At 39.7% G+C, this 18,748-nt stretch overlaps 1 protein-coding gene across 1 annotated transcript in view; it reads left to right on the top strand.

Annotated features, from left to right (window-relative positions):
* LOC126471471 (zinc finger FYVE domain-containing protein 9) overlaps positions 1 to 18,748 on the top strand; it is a 429,993-nt gene that overhangs the window by 241,819 nt on the left and 169,426 nt on the right. The window contains exon 8 of the mRNA XM_050099668.1: positions 7,238 to 7,324. Coding sequence (XP_049955625.1) covers positions 7,238 to 7,324 — 87 coding nt within the window. The remainder of the gene's footprint in view (positions 1 to 7,237; positions 7,325 to 18,748) is intronic.

Below are 18,748 nucleotides of genomic sequence, written 5' to 3'. Positions count from 1 at the left end.
GAACAAGTATTAATCTAATCTAATCTAATCTAATCAGAGTTTTTGAAATTATCTTCAGTGACACAACTTGCAGAACATCTACTGCGTCGCCATCTGGCAACATTGGAGCATCAAGCAGAGATACAAAAATTCATTATCTCTTTCAGTGGGTTAAGAATAGAAGTAAAATATCATCAAAACGTTGACAGTTAAATGTGGAAAGACGTGGAGATATATGTGTCCTAATGATATATCATCCCACACAAAGATGCTGCTGCAGGCAAAGATAATCTTTTCAATGCTGTGCTTATGCTTCATAAAGTACGAGGGCCGTTCAGAAAGTAACCTCCGGTTGATTTAAAAAAATACACCAAGTTAAATAAAAATATTTTAATATATACATCTTACAACTACATCTTTGCACTATTTTTCTACATAGTCTCCATAGCGATTGAGGCACTTATCGTATCTCTTCACAAGCTTTGAAATTCCTTCTGCATAAAAATCACCCGCTTGTGCCTGGAGCCAGCCTGTGACCGCATCTTTGAGCTCTTCGTCGTCATCAAACCGCTGTGACGCGAGCCATTTCTTCAAATGCATGAAGAGGTGATAATCACTTGGCGCCAGGTCTGGGCTGTAAGGTGGCTGGTTGATAACGTCCCACTTGAAGGACTCAAGAAGGGCCGTTGTTCTGCGAGCAGAGTGAGGACGGGCATTATCGTGCAAAAAAACGATACCGAAAGTCAGCATACCACGGCGTTTGTTCTGTATAGCTCGTCGTAACTTTTTTATTGTTTCACAGTACACGTCTTGATTAATGGTCGTACCACGTTCCATGAATTCAACCAACAACACCCCTTTGGCATCCCAAAACACCGTTGCCATCAGTTTTCTGGCAGAAAAATCTTACTAGGCTTTTCTTGGTTTGGTAGGCAAATTTGAATGTGCCCACATCTTTGATTGTTCTTTTGTCTCAGGGTTCACGTACTTAATTCAGGTTCCGTCACCGGTCACGATTCTGTTTAACAATGGTTCTCCTTCGTCCTCATAACGTGACAGAAAGTCTAATGCAGAGGCCATTCTTTGAGTTTTGTGGTGGTCAGTAAGAATTTTGGGCACCTATCGTGCACAGAACTTACGGTAACCCAATCTTGCTGTCACTATCTCGTACAAGAGAGTCTTAGAAATCTGTGGAAAACCAGTAGACAACTCCGACATTGAGAAACGTCGATTTTCACGAACTTTTGCATCAACTGTCTGAACGAGTTCGTCAGTCACCAATGATGGTCTACCACTCCTCTCTTCATCATGAACGTTTTCTCGTCCACTTTTAAATAAACGTACCCATTCACGGACAACTCCTTCACTCATAACTCTTGGTCCGTACACGGCACAAAGCTCACGATGAATAGCTGCTGCAGAATATCCTTTGGCTGTAAAAAACCTTATGACAGCATGCACTTCACATTTGGCGGGGTTTTCTATTGCAGCACACATTTCAAACTGCCACAAAAATTAAACTAGCACAGGTACGACGTTCACTCGACCACGGCTTGATGCCGACTGACCTGTTGAGTGCGTGAATGCACAGATGGCGTCGCTACTCCCCCCACAACCCGCACTGTGACCAATCGGAGGTTACTTTCTGAACCGCCCTCGTATTTTGGCATCTCATCAGATGTTTTAAAAAAATCTGCTGTTGCTTTATGAGGTACACTGGAACTCACTTGTCAACTGAATTGCCTTGTATCAATCAATGGCCCACTGCCAGTGTTATAATAACCATAGCAAATGCTCTCCACTGAGATGAGTGATGATTATTATGCATGTCTGATAGTAGAACATATGTATCACTTAAGTGAAATTTTGTGTGAGTAGTACTTCATTATATTAGCCTCCCAGTTGTTGCAATAGTGACACAATAGCTGTGTATGCAGAGTCGTGATCTATTATTTCTTATGAAGAACAGCAAATGTCATTTGTCTTGGCCCAGTGTAGGTCGGGGCCATCCTTGCCAAACCTGATAGGTGCTGAACCTTCCTGCTGATAGAAGTTTTTGCCATCTTTTTGTGTGTACCTGACCTGCCTCCGCCCCTTTCATTAAATTGGGGGCATACAAACAGGCCTTCCACATATGTTCACAGTACAACATTGCCAGCCATGCAGGGTTAATTTTGGTTGATGATACATTGATGAGAACAGAGGTGACTAATTAGTGGCAAGTCTTAATAAAAACCATGCAGTATCTAGATTTTAGAATTAGAGAGCTTCTCCTCAACAGGATGATTCTGTAACATTGGTGGTTTCAAAGAGCTGAACGAAAAGAGTATTGCGTGTAGCATTACATCTCCAGGTGGCGTAGTAAAATAGTCATGCAAGTAGCAGGAGATCACTCACATTGCCTGGTTCTGAAGTTGTCTGATGCTGTGTAGCCACAAAGCTGCAGTTAGGTTTTGCTGCAATCTTTAAACATGGCAAGTGTCTTCTGTTTTCTGGTTGAAATGCAATAAATGTGTGATCAGAATAAATAAAAAAAAATGCGTTGTAGCTTGTTACTTATAATATAGTCAGTGTTCGTTCTTAACAAATTATTTCTATCAACAGCATTTTTTTCCGTATGCATTGGGAACTAATACAGTACACATTATTACATCCACCACAATACTACTACTTATCACCATAACTATTTCTGCTATTAATGAAAACTACACTTACTACCATATGTGGTTATGTCTACCACTGTTATTGCCCTACTACTTGATTCCTTCCTACCTTTCATTAGTATAGACAACAACTAATTGAAACAGTTATGAACATTAATACCACCACTTTTTGTCTTCCATATGTCACAATGCATTCCATCGCATCCCAGTCCAGGGCACACCCTGCCAGTAACTTGGACACTGCAGAGGGAATTGTGGTTGCATCGGCCTCTTCTGTTGCCTGTCAGCTTTCTGGTTGCAGGCGACAATGCCCTTATTCTGACGGAGAATCATTACTGTAGTGATGAGTGCAGCCACATGCCAACCCATGTTACCCCAGTTCTAGTTCCTAGGGTAGTGAGTGACAGCTCACGGCTATGATTCCACTCTGTTGTTATGATCACCATGCATCTGCTGTCACCTGTTTTTCTGCTATAACTGTTAATCTCAACTGTCTTTGCTGCGTCGATTGTCATTCTTCTGTCACAACCTACCATAGTGCAGTAGATTGGGGATAATTGATGAGCTAACACCCTACCCAAGCCTTTCTGGAAATAACATTGGTGATATTATCCATGATCTGCCATGCTTTCTCACAATGCAGTATCACCCTGACATAGAGTCATCAGTCCAGATTCAGCTGCTGCTGATCAGTATTGGCAACATTGGCATACAGTGGACATCTGCATATAGTATGTTCAGGTGCGCCTTTTTCATCACAGGCACGTCAGAAGGATGATCAGGTCATCAGCATATGCCACTACTCCTACAGTTGCTTCTTATCATGCAGCTTGCCTAACACCAAGATGAGTACCAGATTTCAGAAGAGAGGGCTATTTACAGATCCCTGTGGGCAGCCTTTAGAAGTTTCTTTTGTACAAGTTTCTCCTGAGCATGACAAAGTTGCTTCTCTGTTTTGGCAGTTGTTCTCAAAACAGTTGTATAATGGTGAAATGAAATAAATTCTGACATCAGCCAACACTGTGCTTGAAATGAATTCAGTAGTGACAAGTGAAAATTTGTGCTGGACAGGGATTCGAACTTCAATTTCTGCTTATCCCATGTGGTTGCCTTAGCACTTGAGCTGTCCAAGCATGGTTTCCGTCTGACCCAAATTTCCAACTTGGCGCGCAGTGCTTACATAGCACCGCCTGTCCACCGTACCCATTGCTCACCGCATCACGCTGGATTCTCGCAAGAGTTCAGGAGAGAGAGTGCATCAACACTGAAATGAAATGATCTTAATGGCCATCAAGCCATATACATTTATATATGTGTAGTGTCTGTTCTTTTCGACATATCTGAATGAACAGACACCGCACACGTATGTACAAAAGTTGTATAATGCTTGGGGGCAGTCCAAGTATCTCATGCGGTCAAAAAGAGCTGCCCGCAATAAGGGATTGCAAGTCCACCCTTACAGCATAAAACATATTTATGCAAGTCTTTATCACCTCATTTATTGTGTCTTCTGTTGACTTCCCACTTCTGAATCCATATTGTTGGGAGTTCATTTCATAAAATAGTCTTTTTCTCTCGTAATATACCACATAACAACTTATCCAGCAATTTCACTAAGGTATCGAGAAGGCAAACTGGTCGTAGGACTTTGGAGCAGCATTTAAACAATAAAATTCGATGACAGAAATTATAAGACGTGCAACATGGGTTGTGCAGTCTTACCTCATTGTCACAACAATAGCTCTCATTCTATCACAAAAGATTCAGTTTTCTGTTATATGCTGATGATACTAGCAGATTGCAGTAACGCTGATTTAGATGCGGTCGGCTTTTTTGGCACTACTATTGTAATAAGGTGCTCATCTTTCGTGCCATTCGCTTTCTTATCCTTTCCAATCTGGATTGCAAAAGTTCTAAATTGCAATCGTTCTAAATTTATGCTCTTCACCAAAGACTGATTTTGTTCGTGGCCATCATAAGCTCTGTTAAACTTAGACTAAAGTTTCTATTAGAATATGACGTCGAGCGTAAGTATGTCATAAAAAAAACATTTGGGCAAACGTACCATTTTGAAATAAGCCATCTGATAAAAAGTTCCTCTTCGCAATTAAAGCATAAGACACAAGACACAGGTGATTACAAACGAACACTGAAGTCGTATTCATGATACCCTCTATTGTCTGGTCTGTCGGTTCTCGGTAGAATATTTTATAGATTACGAGTGAAACACACACGACATCGGTGTAGTATTGTACAGTACTTAGTATTTGTTTCGCAAAGCAGTTTTTGGCTGTTATGCCATCGTCAGGTACAAAGATAAGTATGTGTCGCAGTGAAATTTTGTCGGATTAAAGATTTTAAACTAGTACGTATACAGAGTATCTCCATTTTCAGGGACGAAAAATGTTAATGTCAGAATTTATAGGAAACCTACCACATCGGAAATGGTAATACTGGCCTATTGTCGACACCCGGTGACCCGTAATCGTGCTGCCGTTTGTTCGACGGTACATTGCCTAATACCCGTCCTCGCGAGTGAAGGCGACTTCCGAACAGAATTAAATGCGTTCGGACAAATAGCGTCAAATAGTGGCTGTCCTCTTACCTCAGTGGTCTCGATAATGCACAAAAAGTGCAAACGACAGGTGTACACTCTTCTTTACCCTTTTCTTGACCCGCCACCTCGAGAACACAATAAATGGCGCACAATTACGTACTTGGGAAAAGTCTCACTGGATGTAGCCGGTAAGCTACAATCCAGGAATGTAAAAAAATCATTTTATGTGCACAACACTTTTACCCAATGGTAAAGACAGCACTCCAGCTGTGGAAAAGAGTAGAATATATAAAGTTACAAGTAATTGTGACAAATTCTACACAGGTCAGTCCGGCAGGGCAATGTGTACCCAGTTGACGCAGCACCACAGAAGCTGGCAACTTTTACAGGCCACCTGCTTAAAGAAGACCATAGTCACAACACGGAGTGCTGAAGTTGACGGAGGGAACATCAGCCGTCTTAAAATAATGCAAATTAACAAACACGTCGCCATCAACCTGAGCTTAGTGCCGAATGACGACACACAGTTTCCTTACTCACCACTTCTAAAGGCAGAAACTATGCGTAACCCCATCCGGGCCGTGTCGTACATTACCCCCCTTACTCATGTGCCCCATTTTTCTTTATTTAAGTTACTATAATTTCTCTCATTGTGTTAAAAAAATTTACTTTGTGTAATCATAACTGCTTCACTCGTGTGCTCAATATCACAATTATATCTTATCTGTTTGTAATTTAGGACCTATTAAAGATGAGACTATTTTGTTCAGCCACATCTCTGTAATATGCTACCGGACTTATTTGTCGAATAATTTTCTCATACGTACAACTGACGTAATTTGTCCGTAGTTTGTTAGTTAATGTGTTACGTATTTTATCTCAGTCAAACGATCTTACATCGCATTTACACTTAAATAATCCCTTTTGTTTTATTCCTAATTCCAAAATTAACATTTTGCATCGCCGGATATGGAGGTGATCTGTAGGTGCACTAGTTTAAAATCTTCGATTCGACAAAATTTCGGTGCACCTGTGCACGTGACGATGGCGTACCAGCCGAAAACCGGGTCTTGTAACAAATAACAAATATTGTAGAGTATTACATAAATGTGGTGTGAGTGTGGAGCAATGCGTACGACCTTCCCCCTGCTCCGGTGTACCCGACGTCCGGCGACGTGTACGACAGATGATCTGCTAGTGCGGTGCCAAACACGATAGAGGTTGCTAACTTCGGGGTGGCAGAAGTGTAAATAATTGTCTTGTAAATATATATACACACGTCGTGTAAATATTGTACATTATTTTATACATTGTAAATGTTTCTGACACTAATAAAATAAAATAAAAAATGTACATTCACCACAGCCAGAGGGCAGCACTTCCGTATGTCGAATGCCGTATGAAACTTCTGTGTGTTACGTGCAAAAAATATTATGCATAATTTTGTCACGTGTTAAGTCTTCATTGGTTTTGTACAACTTATCTAACAGCAGAGACAGAAAATCGATAACGTACGCCTCGGTCACGGTGTTAAAATCTACATCCGACAGTGAATGTTTAAAACTTGTGTCAAAATACATCTAAAAATAGGTTTGAGACTGTTTAAAAGTCTACGCCAAAAATGTAGATAAAACTAGCACGAAAATGAAAGTGCATTAAGTTCTGCTAAATTATCAGATTCGTAGTTTCACCCAAAGCAAACCAAAGCAGAGTACCATCTGTAACTCTAGAACAGCTGTGGCAATATAATTTTATCTACATTTGTTTACAATAAATCTGTTAAATACAAGCTACACACTAACTTATTTACTGTTGCAATAACAGTCAGTGTTTAAAACCATTTTCCAGGTAAAGTACTGGACACGTTTTTAACATTACTTGCAAAAAATCTTGTATTCACTTTAAGAAAGAGCAGGATGTTATGGCTTCCTTTACAGTGTCAAATTTGTGCAGTACATTTATTAAAAATATTGATAATGAAGTTGCTTTCTTTATCCTAATGTAGTGTGAGCTGTAATTAATATGATTTGCCTTTCAGGAACACCATCCACCACAAGTCATCGGACATTAAGGGCATTACTTCCTTTGGATCCCAATACTAAAAGTTACATCCCATCATATAAAGGTAAGAGCACAAAAATACAGCTGTTCAACATTTTTGAGTTTTTATAGCTTTTATTTGATATTTGGTTTTAGTCAGAGTCAAACATTGGTACTTGCTTGCATTGTTCATGTAGCAGTCCTCTTATTACCGAAAACGTGGCCAAAGTTTATTTTTTATGCATAAATTCATTTTACATTTCATACTAAAAGGCCTTATTCCATTTAACTGTCATTCCAGTTATCACCAGACGGTGAAATAATGCGAGTTTGCGTGTATAACAAATGCCTGTGTGTATTCTGGTTGTTGTGTAAAATATTTCATTGGCTAACAAAATTAGAATTTAAGAATTCAATTTAAGAAATTTAATATTACTACTTGGGGGAGTCATCCCATGTGTGGAACAGGTTGTCCCAGATGCCATGATGAGCACATAGAGCAGTTATCTGCAGGTTGTGGCTCACGTGGGTACCAACAATGTGTCTCACTTCAGGTCAGAAGGGATTCACTCTGATTTCTGGAAGCTATCTCAAGTGATAAAGATAGCCAGTCTTATTTCTTATTTTAAGGCGGACTTCAGCATCTGGTATATTATCGACAGAATCGATGGACCTTTAGTACAGAACTAAGTGCAGGATCTGAAGCAAAGGCCAGATATTTTGCAACAGTGTAAGCTACTGATTAATTGACTTGGGTCATAGGATGACGAGGTGTCAAGTCCTCCTTAATACTCTGCTGGAAAAAAAAAAAAGGTACATCCTTTTAGACTTTTCCAATTCACTCAAGATTTATTGTTGTGGCAGTGCATGTGCAGTGTATGAAATGATTACATTTACAGATTAGTAGCACGAGCTGGTTTTGTGGTACCAGGTATCAACCTATACTGAAACACCCATGTAATATGGGTGTAGCTTCATGGGCAACAATGCGGGTGCTGATTCTGGCATGTAGTCAGTTGTACAGATGGCGAACACTGTGCTGGGATACATTATGCCGACCCTGCTCAGCTTGCTCACATAGTTCTGAGAGAGTTATTGGTTGATGAAGTGTCACTTCTCGTCCCATAATATCCCATACATGCTCAGTTGGAGACACATGGTAGCTAGGGATGTTGGTGTACATCTTGCAGAGAATGTCGAGTTTCGTGGGAGGCGTGTGGGTGAGCATTATCCTGTTGGAACAACACACCACCTTCCTGTTGCAAAAATGGCAAAAGAGTGAGTCTAATAACATTTTCCACATACAGAGCACTGGTTAGCATCCCTTCCAGAAACACCTAAGGTGAATGAGAGTTGTAGCTTATGGCAACCCAGACCATATGGCCTGGGGGTGGGGTCAGTGTGTCTTGGGCGAATGCACGCTATGAGATAGCACTCACCAGGTCTACATTGTACATGCAAATGGCATCAGTTGCATGCAAGCAGAATTTGCTTTCATCCCTGAAGACTACGGCATGCTGTCCCATCTTCCACGTGATACTGTAATGGCACCAGTCAAGCCATGCATGCCTATGTTGTGGTGTGAGTGCCCTTAGTTCCACTGTCAATAATCAGTTCGCAAAAGATCGTGTTGACACATCTGCGCTCACAAGCCCTCTTATTTGTGCTGTGGTAGCTGTATAATCTTCCACTGCTGACCTTACAGTACAATGATCCTGGCAGGCATCTGTGCTGTGTGGACATCCAGAAGCTTGTCTACAGGTGTGTGAATGATCACATGATCACTGATACCAGCATCATGGCACAACTGATGCAGCATGTCCAACTTGTCTGGCCGTTCTCTAAAAGGACCACTTGGAAGGCCACAATTTGACCCCTTTCAAAGTCATTTAGTAGGCTGTACGAAGCAAGAGTGCATCACCATGGCATGGTTGCGTGCTTGCTTTACATGTTTGCACCACATTGAGCCTTCTGGCTGTGAGTATTCCCTGTTTTTTAGGGTAGCCACAGGTGGTGCTGTGGTAGCTGTGCCGTATGCTACGCAGGTGATGTTGGAACGATTATCAGTACATCTACTATCCCCCAGGTGGCATATCCTGTCATCAGATCAAAATTGACAACGTCTTTCCAGGTGTACTAACCACCCCCAAGCAGTGTATGTGAGGTATCCACTACACACAAGAGGTGGTTTTATGGGCAGCAGGATTTGACAATTTTTTTTTTAGGTTAGAGGGTCTCAGAAAAGGAAAAATTGAAATTGTAGTTGTAAATTGCCCTAGATGTGTTGGGAAAGAATGAGAGCTCCAATTGCTCATACAAAGCACTGAAGCAGAAATTGTTACAGATACTAAAAGCTGGCAAAAGCCAGAGATAAGTTCAGCATAAGTTGTACCAAGAATCTATTGGTCTTCAGAAACGATGGATTAAATTCAGTTATGATGACATGTTTGTTGCTGTTAGAGGTAGTTTATCACATAATGAAATAGATGGTTACTGTGAGTTAGTTAGGGTGGAGGCTATGCTTGACAACTAGAATAAATTAATTATTGATTTATTTTATCAGCACCAACTCCCACCCCAAATGCAGATGATACAATTGCTGAAAGGTTAAAGGAAAATTTGAGTCACATATCCAGTACAGTTATAATTGGTGGTGACTTCCATTTACTCTCAAGATGTTGGCAAAAGTACTTGTATAAAGTTGATGGTAGTCATAAAACATTGTCATAAATTGTAAAGATGTTTTCTTCAAAAATTATTTTGATCAGTTAGTTTAGGAGCCCACACGAAGTGTAAACGGTTGCCATAATGTGCTATACCTCTCAGTGATAAGCATTCCTGAGGAAATAGAGAGCATCATGATGGATACAGTAGTTAGTGACCACAAGGTCATTGTAGCGTGACTGAGTATTGTAACATCCAAAACCATCAAAAAAATATTTTTTAAAAAGCAGGTAAAAATTGTCCTGTTCTCTACCCAGTGGTGGAAGTCTTTGGCGTTGGCCTGGTTAGGTCTCTAGGGGCCTACTTTTTTCCAGTTATACCTTTATCCATTTACTTTGCATAACTTTTGGGCTGAAGTAATTTTGGTCTTCTTTAGGGTTTTGACCTACATATATTTTCAAAAACTTTTTCTGTAGTGTCAGTCCACTGGGAAGAATGCCTTAAATAGTGCGTATTGCCTACAGTGTTGAAGATCCTCTGCACACAGTACTGTGTAGACTAGCGTACATGCTTAAAAGCCAATACAGTAGCCAATCCAATGTGGTAGGGTTGTTATGTACCCCTCAGGTAGAGCCCCCTGACAACACAGGGATCACACTTCTGATGACTTAGCTGTTGGTTCCCCATGTATACCATGCAGTAGATGCCTGTCTTTGGCATTGTGTACTCCCAGCAATGGCTGTCATAGCAGATGACCCATACTATCGCTGAGTGGTCCCCCCCTGGGAAGAGCCTATGGTCGGAGTAGTTGGCATCAGGGCAGACATGGCACTCATGAAATTTATCAAACAAAATCTACACAATAGCTATACCGATGTGGCTGTCTAAACAGATAGGTATCAATATTTCAGTGCAGACAGTTAAAATCTGACTGCATTCCCTATCCTAGTTACCCCATTGGGAGAGGGACAAGCCAGAAGTCTGGGAACTAAACATTTTATTCGATGCCTGATGTGTACTGGCACATATGGCTGTACTTGAACAGAGATTTGCCATTATTTTTCATGAACACACAGAAGAAAAATATGGAGAAATAGACACATTGGGAAAAAAAATGCAAAAAATACAAAAGAGAGCCTCCTACTGCACAATGTCAAGCACTTCTCACACATGGAAGACTGGTGACATACAAGTGACCTTTACTCCGTCTACAACTTTGAACGTGGCACAAGAAGTTACCTTTCATGCAGACCTTACACTCCACACAGATGATGAGCAATGAGCAAATTTAGCATGACGAGGCATATATTTTGTCTGATAGTACAAAAAGGACCAAAAGATGAGCGAATACATACAGGTGCTTCCATCTTAGCTTTTGATGGAAACATCCTGTTATGGTGTATAGGTGTGATCCGAAACCTTACATCTCATCACTTATGAGATGTTTTCGCTGCTTACATTTTGAACACATCATTGCACTGCCACAGCAGACCCAAAATACAGAAACTGTGGAAGATCCCTTCGTGAAGGTCGTCCTTGCAAACAACTGCTTTCTGTGCAACATGTACAGAACACCATCCACCAGAATATGAATGTGCGCACCCAGTTGACTTTATGACAAATTTGTGTCGAAGTTATGGCTATCATCCCATGTACCTCAACTTTTGCAAAACCAAATCTACCATCCATTACAAACAAAGAACGTACAACCAAAACAAAAACATTTATATGCAAGAAAGATTCCCATCTTTCTTGATTTCCAATCTTACACAGTCAGCAGGAGCCTTCCAGCGGATACAGCAGGAGACAATTCGCATTCCCTCCAACAGCACAAGAGGGGAAGACCCCAGTCCACAGCTTCTACCTTCCAAAATATGACTAATGTAAAGTTTGATACTAGTCATTATATAAAAGAGACTAAGGGGTCAAGCCATCGAAATGTCCATCATGTTATATCAACCTACAACCTGAAAAATTACATGAAGGGAAACAGCGGAAACAGAAAAAGAAGGAAAAATACAGAAAACGAACAAAGCAAAGAACTATTTCATTGGTTCTGATGGGATTGGGACACTCCTTGACCACAAAAGACTGTCTGAACACCATGCCAAGCTCAAAGAAGGCATTGGGCTACTGTTCTCTCTCTCTCTCTCTCTCTCTCTCTCTCTCTCTCTCTCTCTCTGTGTGTGTGTGTGTGTGTGTGTGTGTGTGTGAGAGAGAGAGAGAGAGAGAGAGAGAGAGAGAGAGAGAGAGAGAGAGAGAGAGGGAGGGAGGGAGGGGGGGGGGGGTGTATCATAATTAATGGCGTGTTAGTATGGACCAAAATAAGAAAAATATTTGCAGCAAACACGTGCTCTAAAACACATACCATGAAAGTTACGAGCACTTGATCATTAGAAGAGTTGTTTCAAAGTAGCAAAGATGAACAAGTGCTCATAGCTCTTAACGAGTACATTTTAGAGCACGTTTACCAGGTGTTTTCTTCTTGTTTTGGTCCATGCTACCAGTTCCCAAAATATGGAAAGCAAAGAACTTGCAGTAGAAGAGATTCGTTTCACAGTATCGAAGGTGAAAAATTGCTCGTTTTCAACCCTATGTTTACTGAGGCTTTTTTGCTTCTATTATTATGTACTTTCAACTGTATGCATTTACGCCATTAATTATGATACACCCTGTGTGTGTGTGTGTGTGTGTGTGTGTGTGTGTGTGTGTGTGTGTGTGTGTGTGTACACTAGTAAAGTCAAACATGTTCAGTGAACAGATACCTACACTAGACTCAAGCATAGACATTGAGTATAATGATGACAATCTGCAACATCTACATTCCTCATGACAAAGATATTACCTATGGAGAAGTGAATAACCTAATTAACAGTTACCCCAGCCTTTCATTTTGGTGGGAGATTTTAATGCCGATAATCACATGGGGGTCAGCAGGCTAACTCCCTTGACAGTCTGGGAACTAAATAATGCTTTAAAACTATGTAGGGATACATCGCCAGGGCTAATTACCATCCATAGTAAAATGTTTCAACATCTTGGTGATAATAGTAAAAACTCTGTTCCAAACTCTTCTAACAGGATTTGGCGAGATAGCAAATTTCTATAGAGATTGGGAGTGGGAGTGAGTGTGTCGCTAATTGAAATAAATTGTTAGACAGGATGGTTAATGTGCAATTTAGAGGGTGTTTAGAATATAAGAGATCTCCTTTCCCAATTCCATTGCAAATTCTGAAGGTGTTGAACCACCACTAATCATCTCAAATGATTGGAGTGTGGGATTAGTGTGCACTATACTGACATCTGATCACAGGTTGTTTGATTTACCCAAGGTGTGGAGTTGTCACAATTTATCAACCACAAAATTTTCATCACTTAGACAATTTAGAGTCAGGATGGGCACAACCCTTGGTAACAAATATGTTCAGGAAAAGGGAGTTCCACGGGGATCAGTTTTAAGTGCCATACATTTTGCAATTGCAATAAATGGTGTAGTGGCGTGGTGGGAGGTACACCAGCATTGTATGTTGATAATCTTTATTTATAGTTCTTTATTGTTATCTACAGGAAAATGTCAACTACAGACAGCTGTATGGAAGACACAAAAAAGGGAACAAAGCCATGGGTACTATTTCTCACCAGTTAAGTCAAGCATCATGCATTTCAGTAGAATATGGCTTGCCCATCCCTGACCACAACTATACCTCAAAACCCAGCTGCTCTAAGTAGTAAACAAGTAAAATTTGCTAGGACTTCTTTTTGATCATAAACTTACATGGTTACCACACGTACAACTCAAGACTTCCTGCACTAAGAAACTCAGTACTCTGTTTCCTTGGTAACATTTTCTAGGATACAAATCCAACTGTTCTGCTAACATTTTATAAAGTGTCCATAATTTCCTGTTTGGGCTATGGAAACATTATTTATGGAACAGCAGGACCATCCATCCATGTGGCAAATATTAAACCCTGTCCATCACAGTGGAGTCTGTTTTGTAACCGGAGATTTTTGAACAAGCCCAGTCAATAGCTTTCTTGTAGAGGTGGCTATACCAACACTGAAAATATGATGCCAACTAAATTTATTTCACTACACAGTCATGATTAATGAAATGTGAAACTACCTCTGTCATCTCATTTTATTCCACAATCCAGCAGTGTGCTTACTCATGAACCGCCTGGGTACAGGACGACCAGCAGCAGTACGACTGGAAGACCTCTGACAAGAACTTCAATTTCCTTCTGTTACCTACATGCAATACTGTCACTCTTGGACACCTCCGTCGTATATTCCCCAACCAGCTGTAAGACTGGACCTATAGTGTGACACCAAAGAAAATATAACTGCCAATTTTCGTATCTGTGTATTTCATTCAGCAACCCTGATGGCTCCAAAGATAATGACTGATTCAGCTATGCATAAGTACACAACCTGAATAGAGAACAATGTTCTTTAACAAAAGAATGCAATATTTATACTGCAAAGCTAATAACCACCTGTAGAACACTACAAAACATAATGGCTTTCCCTCAACAGAATTTCACTACATGCAGTGAGTCCTTGAGTACTTTCTCAATAATAGACAAGTGCTGTACAAATCGTCCACTGGATCTCTACCATCTGTAATCAACTGCATTCCCTCCACAGCACAGGGATATCTACTGTTTTTCTCTAGACACTGAGTCACGTTCACATTCCAGGTAATGAGCTGGCTGACAAACTTGCGTAATAAGCAGTGGGTATGGAAACACTGGAATTAGATATTCCAACTGCTGATTCAAGATCACACATTCGATGCCATGTCCTCAAGAAATGGGAAGACAAATGCCAAGAAACCACATAGTGCAATAAATTATGGACCATCAAATACACCTCCAAGGTCTGATATTCTCTACAGAGCTCAAGAGTGGAATATGTTGCCTTATGCCATCTCAGAATTGGACATACCAAAATAACTCATGAATTTCTACTATGACAAGAATAACCCCCCTGCTGTAGTTTTGGAGAAACATTAGTGGTTTGCCACATTTCTGAAGATTGTACAACTACACATGACCTGTGTCATAAAGTGAACCTTAAACACCACTAATCAGAGATTCTAGTGGATGATAAAACAGTTATAAGTCATGTGCCACACTTCCTACAAAGGAGTGTATATTACAACAAGATTTAAAGACAACATAGTTTATATGCCACTTAGGGATCGGAGGTGGGAGAGCGCGCCCCTCACTGCCGATTTAGCCCTGAAGTGCAACCCAATCCATTCTTCACAACTGAACCTTCCATGAACGGCAGAAATCTCTTGTTTCGGTCTCTGAACCTAAGATACTAACTACATATATTAGGTTCCAGTTTTGACTTTTACACTGTGGTCTTAGTTTTATATTTTGACAGTTGAATTTTTGTAGGCTAGTTACCATTCATGTACCTAGTGCAAAACATATGTTAGTTTTATTAACTAAAGAGAGGAACAAAAAAAAAGTTTTCTACATACCTTTGGATGATGAGAGGATCAGTGGACTAATAACCACATGGTTGGATACCATTAATGTATCATCATCGTCATCGTAAAAATTCACCTGATGCCTTCATGAGAGATATTCTTCATTCCTTCCACATTACATTCTTCATACTATGTAAACATACTCCTCCAAATGTGGCTTCAGTTCAAAGAAATAGCGTTGACAGCAGTAGAGCTTTATATCAAGTAAATTAATAAGAAACAGAACAGATTCCACATGGAACACAAAACAGCTGTGGGCAAAGTTGCAGAAGCCATGAAAAAAGCATGCCAGAGTTAAAAGAATGCAAAATCTCCAAGACTGGCAATTATTTACAGACATTCAACACTTAGTGTGGCCATCAGTGTGAGATTTCCATGATGAAACTCTGTCCTGGGATTTGGCAGCAAATCCAAAGACATTCTGGTTGTATGTAATGCATACCAGCAGCAAGACACAATCAGTATCTTCACTGCATGATAGCAATGGTAATGTTACCGATGACAGTACGACTAATACAAACATGGTTTTCTGAAATTTGTTCACCAAAGAAGATGCAGTAAATACCCCAAAATTTGAGTCAAGAACAATTTTCAACATGAATAATTTGTAAGTACATACCTTCGGTGTAGTGAATCAGTGTATGTTACTTAATAAAGGTGAGCCTTGCAGTCCAGATTATGTACCAGTTAGGTTACTTTTGGAGTATACTGATGAAATAGCTCATACTTTAGCAGTCGTATCCAGCCAGTTGCTCAGTGAAAGATCCATACTTAAAGATTGGAAAGTTGCACAGGGAACACCAATACACAACAAAGGGTTAAGAAGTAATCTGCTGAATTATAGACCCATATCATTGATGTTGATTTGCAGTGGGACTATGGAACATACACTGTGTTCGAACATTGTAATATACCATGAAGTAAACAAGCTATTGACACATGACCATCATGGTTTCAGAAAATATTGTTCTAGTGAAACACAACTAGTTCTTTATTCATACAAAGTAACATGTGCTATCAACAAGTGATCTCAAATTGGTTCCCTATTTGTAGATTTCCAGAAGGCTTTTGACACTGTTTCTCCCTACAGACTTCTAATCAAATTGCATGCCTGCAGTGTATTGACTCAGTTGTGCAACTGGATAACAAGAAGTTTTATAGGCCCTCTGCTGTTCCTAATCTACATAAAATATTTAGGAAACAATCTGAGCAGCGCTTTTAGATTGTTAGCAGATGATACTGTCATTTACCATCCAGTAAAATATGATGCGAGATGTGGCAATCGATCCTAAACAATAAAAAATGAGAGATCCATCATATGAGAACTAAAAAATTCCTTTAAATTTTGTTTACACAACAAATTACACAAATTTATAGGTTGTTGATTAATGTATGTATTTAGGGATTACAGTTATGAACATTTTATAGTAAAACCAGAAGATATTGTGGGAAGGTGAACCAAAGATTGTGTTCTATTAGTAGGACTCTTAGAAGGTGCAACAAATCTACTAAGAGGAATCGGAGCTTTCACCAAAAGATTTAGGTGATTAGTTTCCCTACATACTATTTGAGAGTGCAATGGTTGAGAGCAAGTCTGAAAGGCATTGTATGAACCCTCTTTCAAACACTTTTATCTCTGGTGAGTAATTTTGAACTGTTCTGCTAGTGGGGGCATATATTCTATGTGTGGTTAAAAATCCTCTTTGGGAGTATTTCTGTATGGTATGGCATCATTACCAGGTAGGATTCACAGAGAACATAGAAAAAGTTCTAAAGAAGACAGTTTGTTTTGTGTTATCACAAAAGATGGCAGAGAATGTCACAGAAATGATTAGAGAGTTGGGATGCCAATCATTAAGACAGACATTTTTCATTACAGTGAGTTCTTTTCATGAAATTTCAATCACCAGCTTTTTTCTGCAAAAGCAGTAATATTTTTTTGACCTCTGTGTACATAGAGAGGAATGGCCATCATAATAAAATACGAGAAATCAGAGCTTGCACCAAAAGATTTAGGTGATTAGTTTCCCTACATAGTATTTGAGATTGTAGTGGTTGAAAGCTAGTCTGAAAGGCATTGTATGAACCCTCTGTGGAACACTTAATATCTCTGGTGAGTAATTTTGAACTGTTCTACTAGTGGGGGCATATATTCTAAGTATGGTTCAAAATAAACAGACATTACTGGTCAAGCTGGGGCTTCTTTCTGTACAAAGCCTGCATAATATGAAGATGACGATACTGATCTGGAGCAAGGGAGCAGTTGAATCTGAGTTTTATACAGGGCATATTATTAGGGGAGGAACCAAGATTTAATAATTCTAAATGTGGGAAGAGGTCATTATATTAACCACCATGGTTGGTGATCGTTTGTCTTGCAGCAAGTCAGGGAAAACATTGAGGAACAACCATGTCTCAGAGTATGGTTGTTGCAAACTATTAAGATCATTTGAAACACATTTTCTATGGATGCAGGAAACAAGGTGCAGTTAGAGAGCAATGCAGAGCAGAATTATCATAGTATCATAAAAGTAATAACTCTCCCAGTGTTGTGACAAATTCATAAGAAAGAAATGGAAAATGGAGGGTTTTTCTTTCTTGTCTCTCTCTAATTCATTTAACAAATGTGAGGAGATTAGAAAAATTAATATTGATAAAATTAGCACTTTTCGAAAAATCAAAAATTTGACAAGAGTTGATGCTGATATCACTGTTTGTGGAAAGAAATGTCAAATTAGAGTAAAAGATGTTCTTCTGATACTGGGACTTATTTTATGACACTTGCTAGTTTGGTTATCACATTATTTGTGAAAATTCTGTGGGCTCTGTTTAAAAAGTGATAAAATTCACATAAAGGATTCACGATTGTACATTATCATGTTGAAATAACTAATTAAATAAAGGAATCAAACAATAGGAAGTCCAGAGTGCTATGTTGACTGTCTGTTTCAGCATGTGATGACACAGGCTTATGAGGGGCGTTTGAAAAGTCCGAGAGGTGGCATCACTGGCGCGTATCGAGGTCATGTTTAACTAGTAGCATCTTTGGAAAGAACTCGCACCAAGTTTCAACCATATTGGTCTATTTCTTTGTGTTTGGCATTTGTGTGAATCAAGGAAGTCGAGTGATCGTCAAAAAATGGATGAAGAAGAATTTCGTGTGGTGATTAAACATTAGTTTATGAAAGGCAGAATGCCTCAGGAGACTAAAGAGAAGCTTGATAAACATTACGGTGACTCCACACCTTCGATTAGAACAGTTTATAAGTGGTTTCAAAATTTTCGGAGTGGTCATATGGGTACAATTGATGCTGAATGTTCCGGATGCCCTGTGGGGGT

Source organism: Schistocerca serialis, chromosome 3, assembly GCF_023864345.2.
Source record: "Schistocerca serialis cubense isolate TAMUIC-IGC-003099 chromosome 3, iqSchSeri2.2, whole genome shotgun sequence".
Taxonomy (NCBI): domain Eukaryota; kingdom Metazoa; phylum Arthropoda; class Insecta; order Orthoptera; family Acrididae; genus Schistocerca; species Schistocerca serialis.
This window is presented reverse-complemented; position numbering and strand designations above follow the sequence as displayed.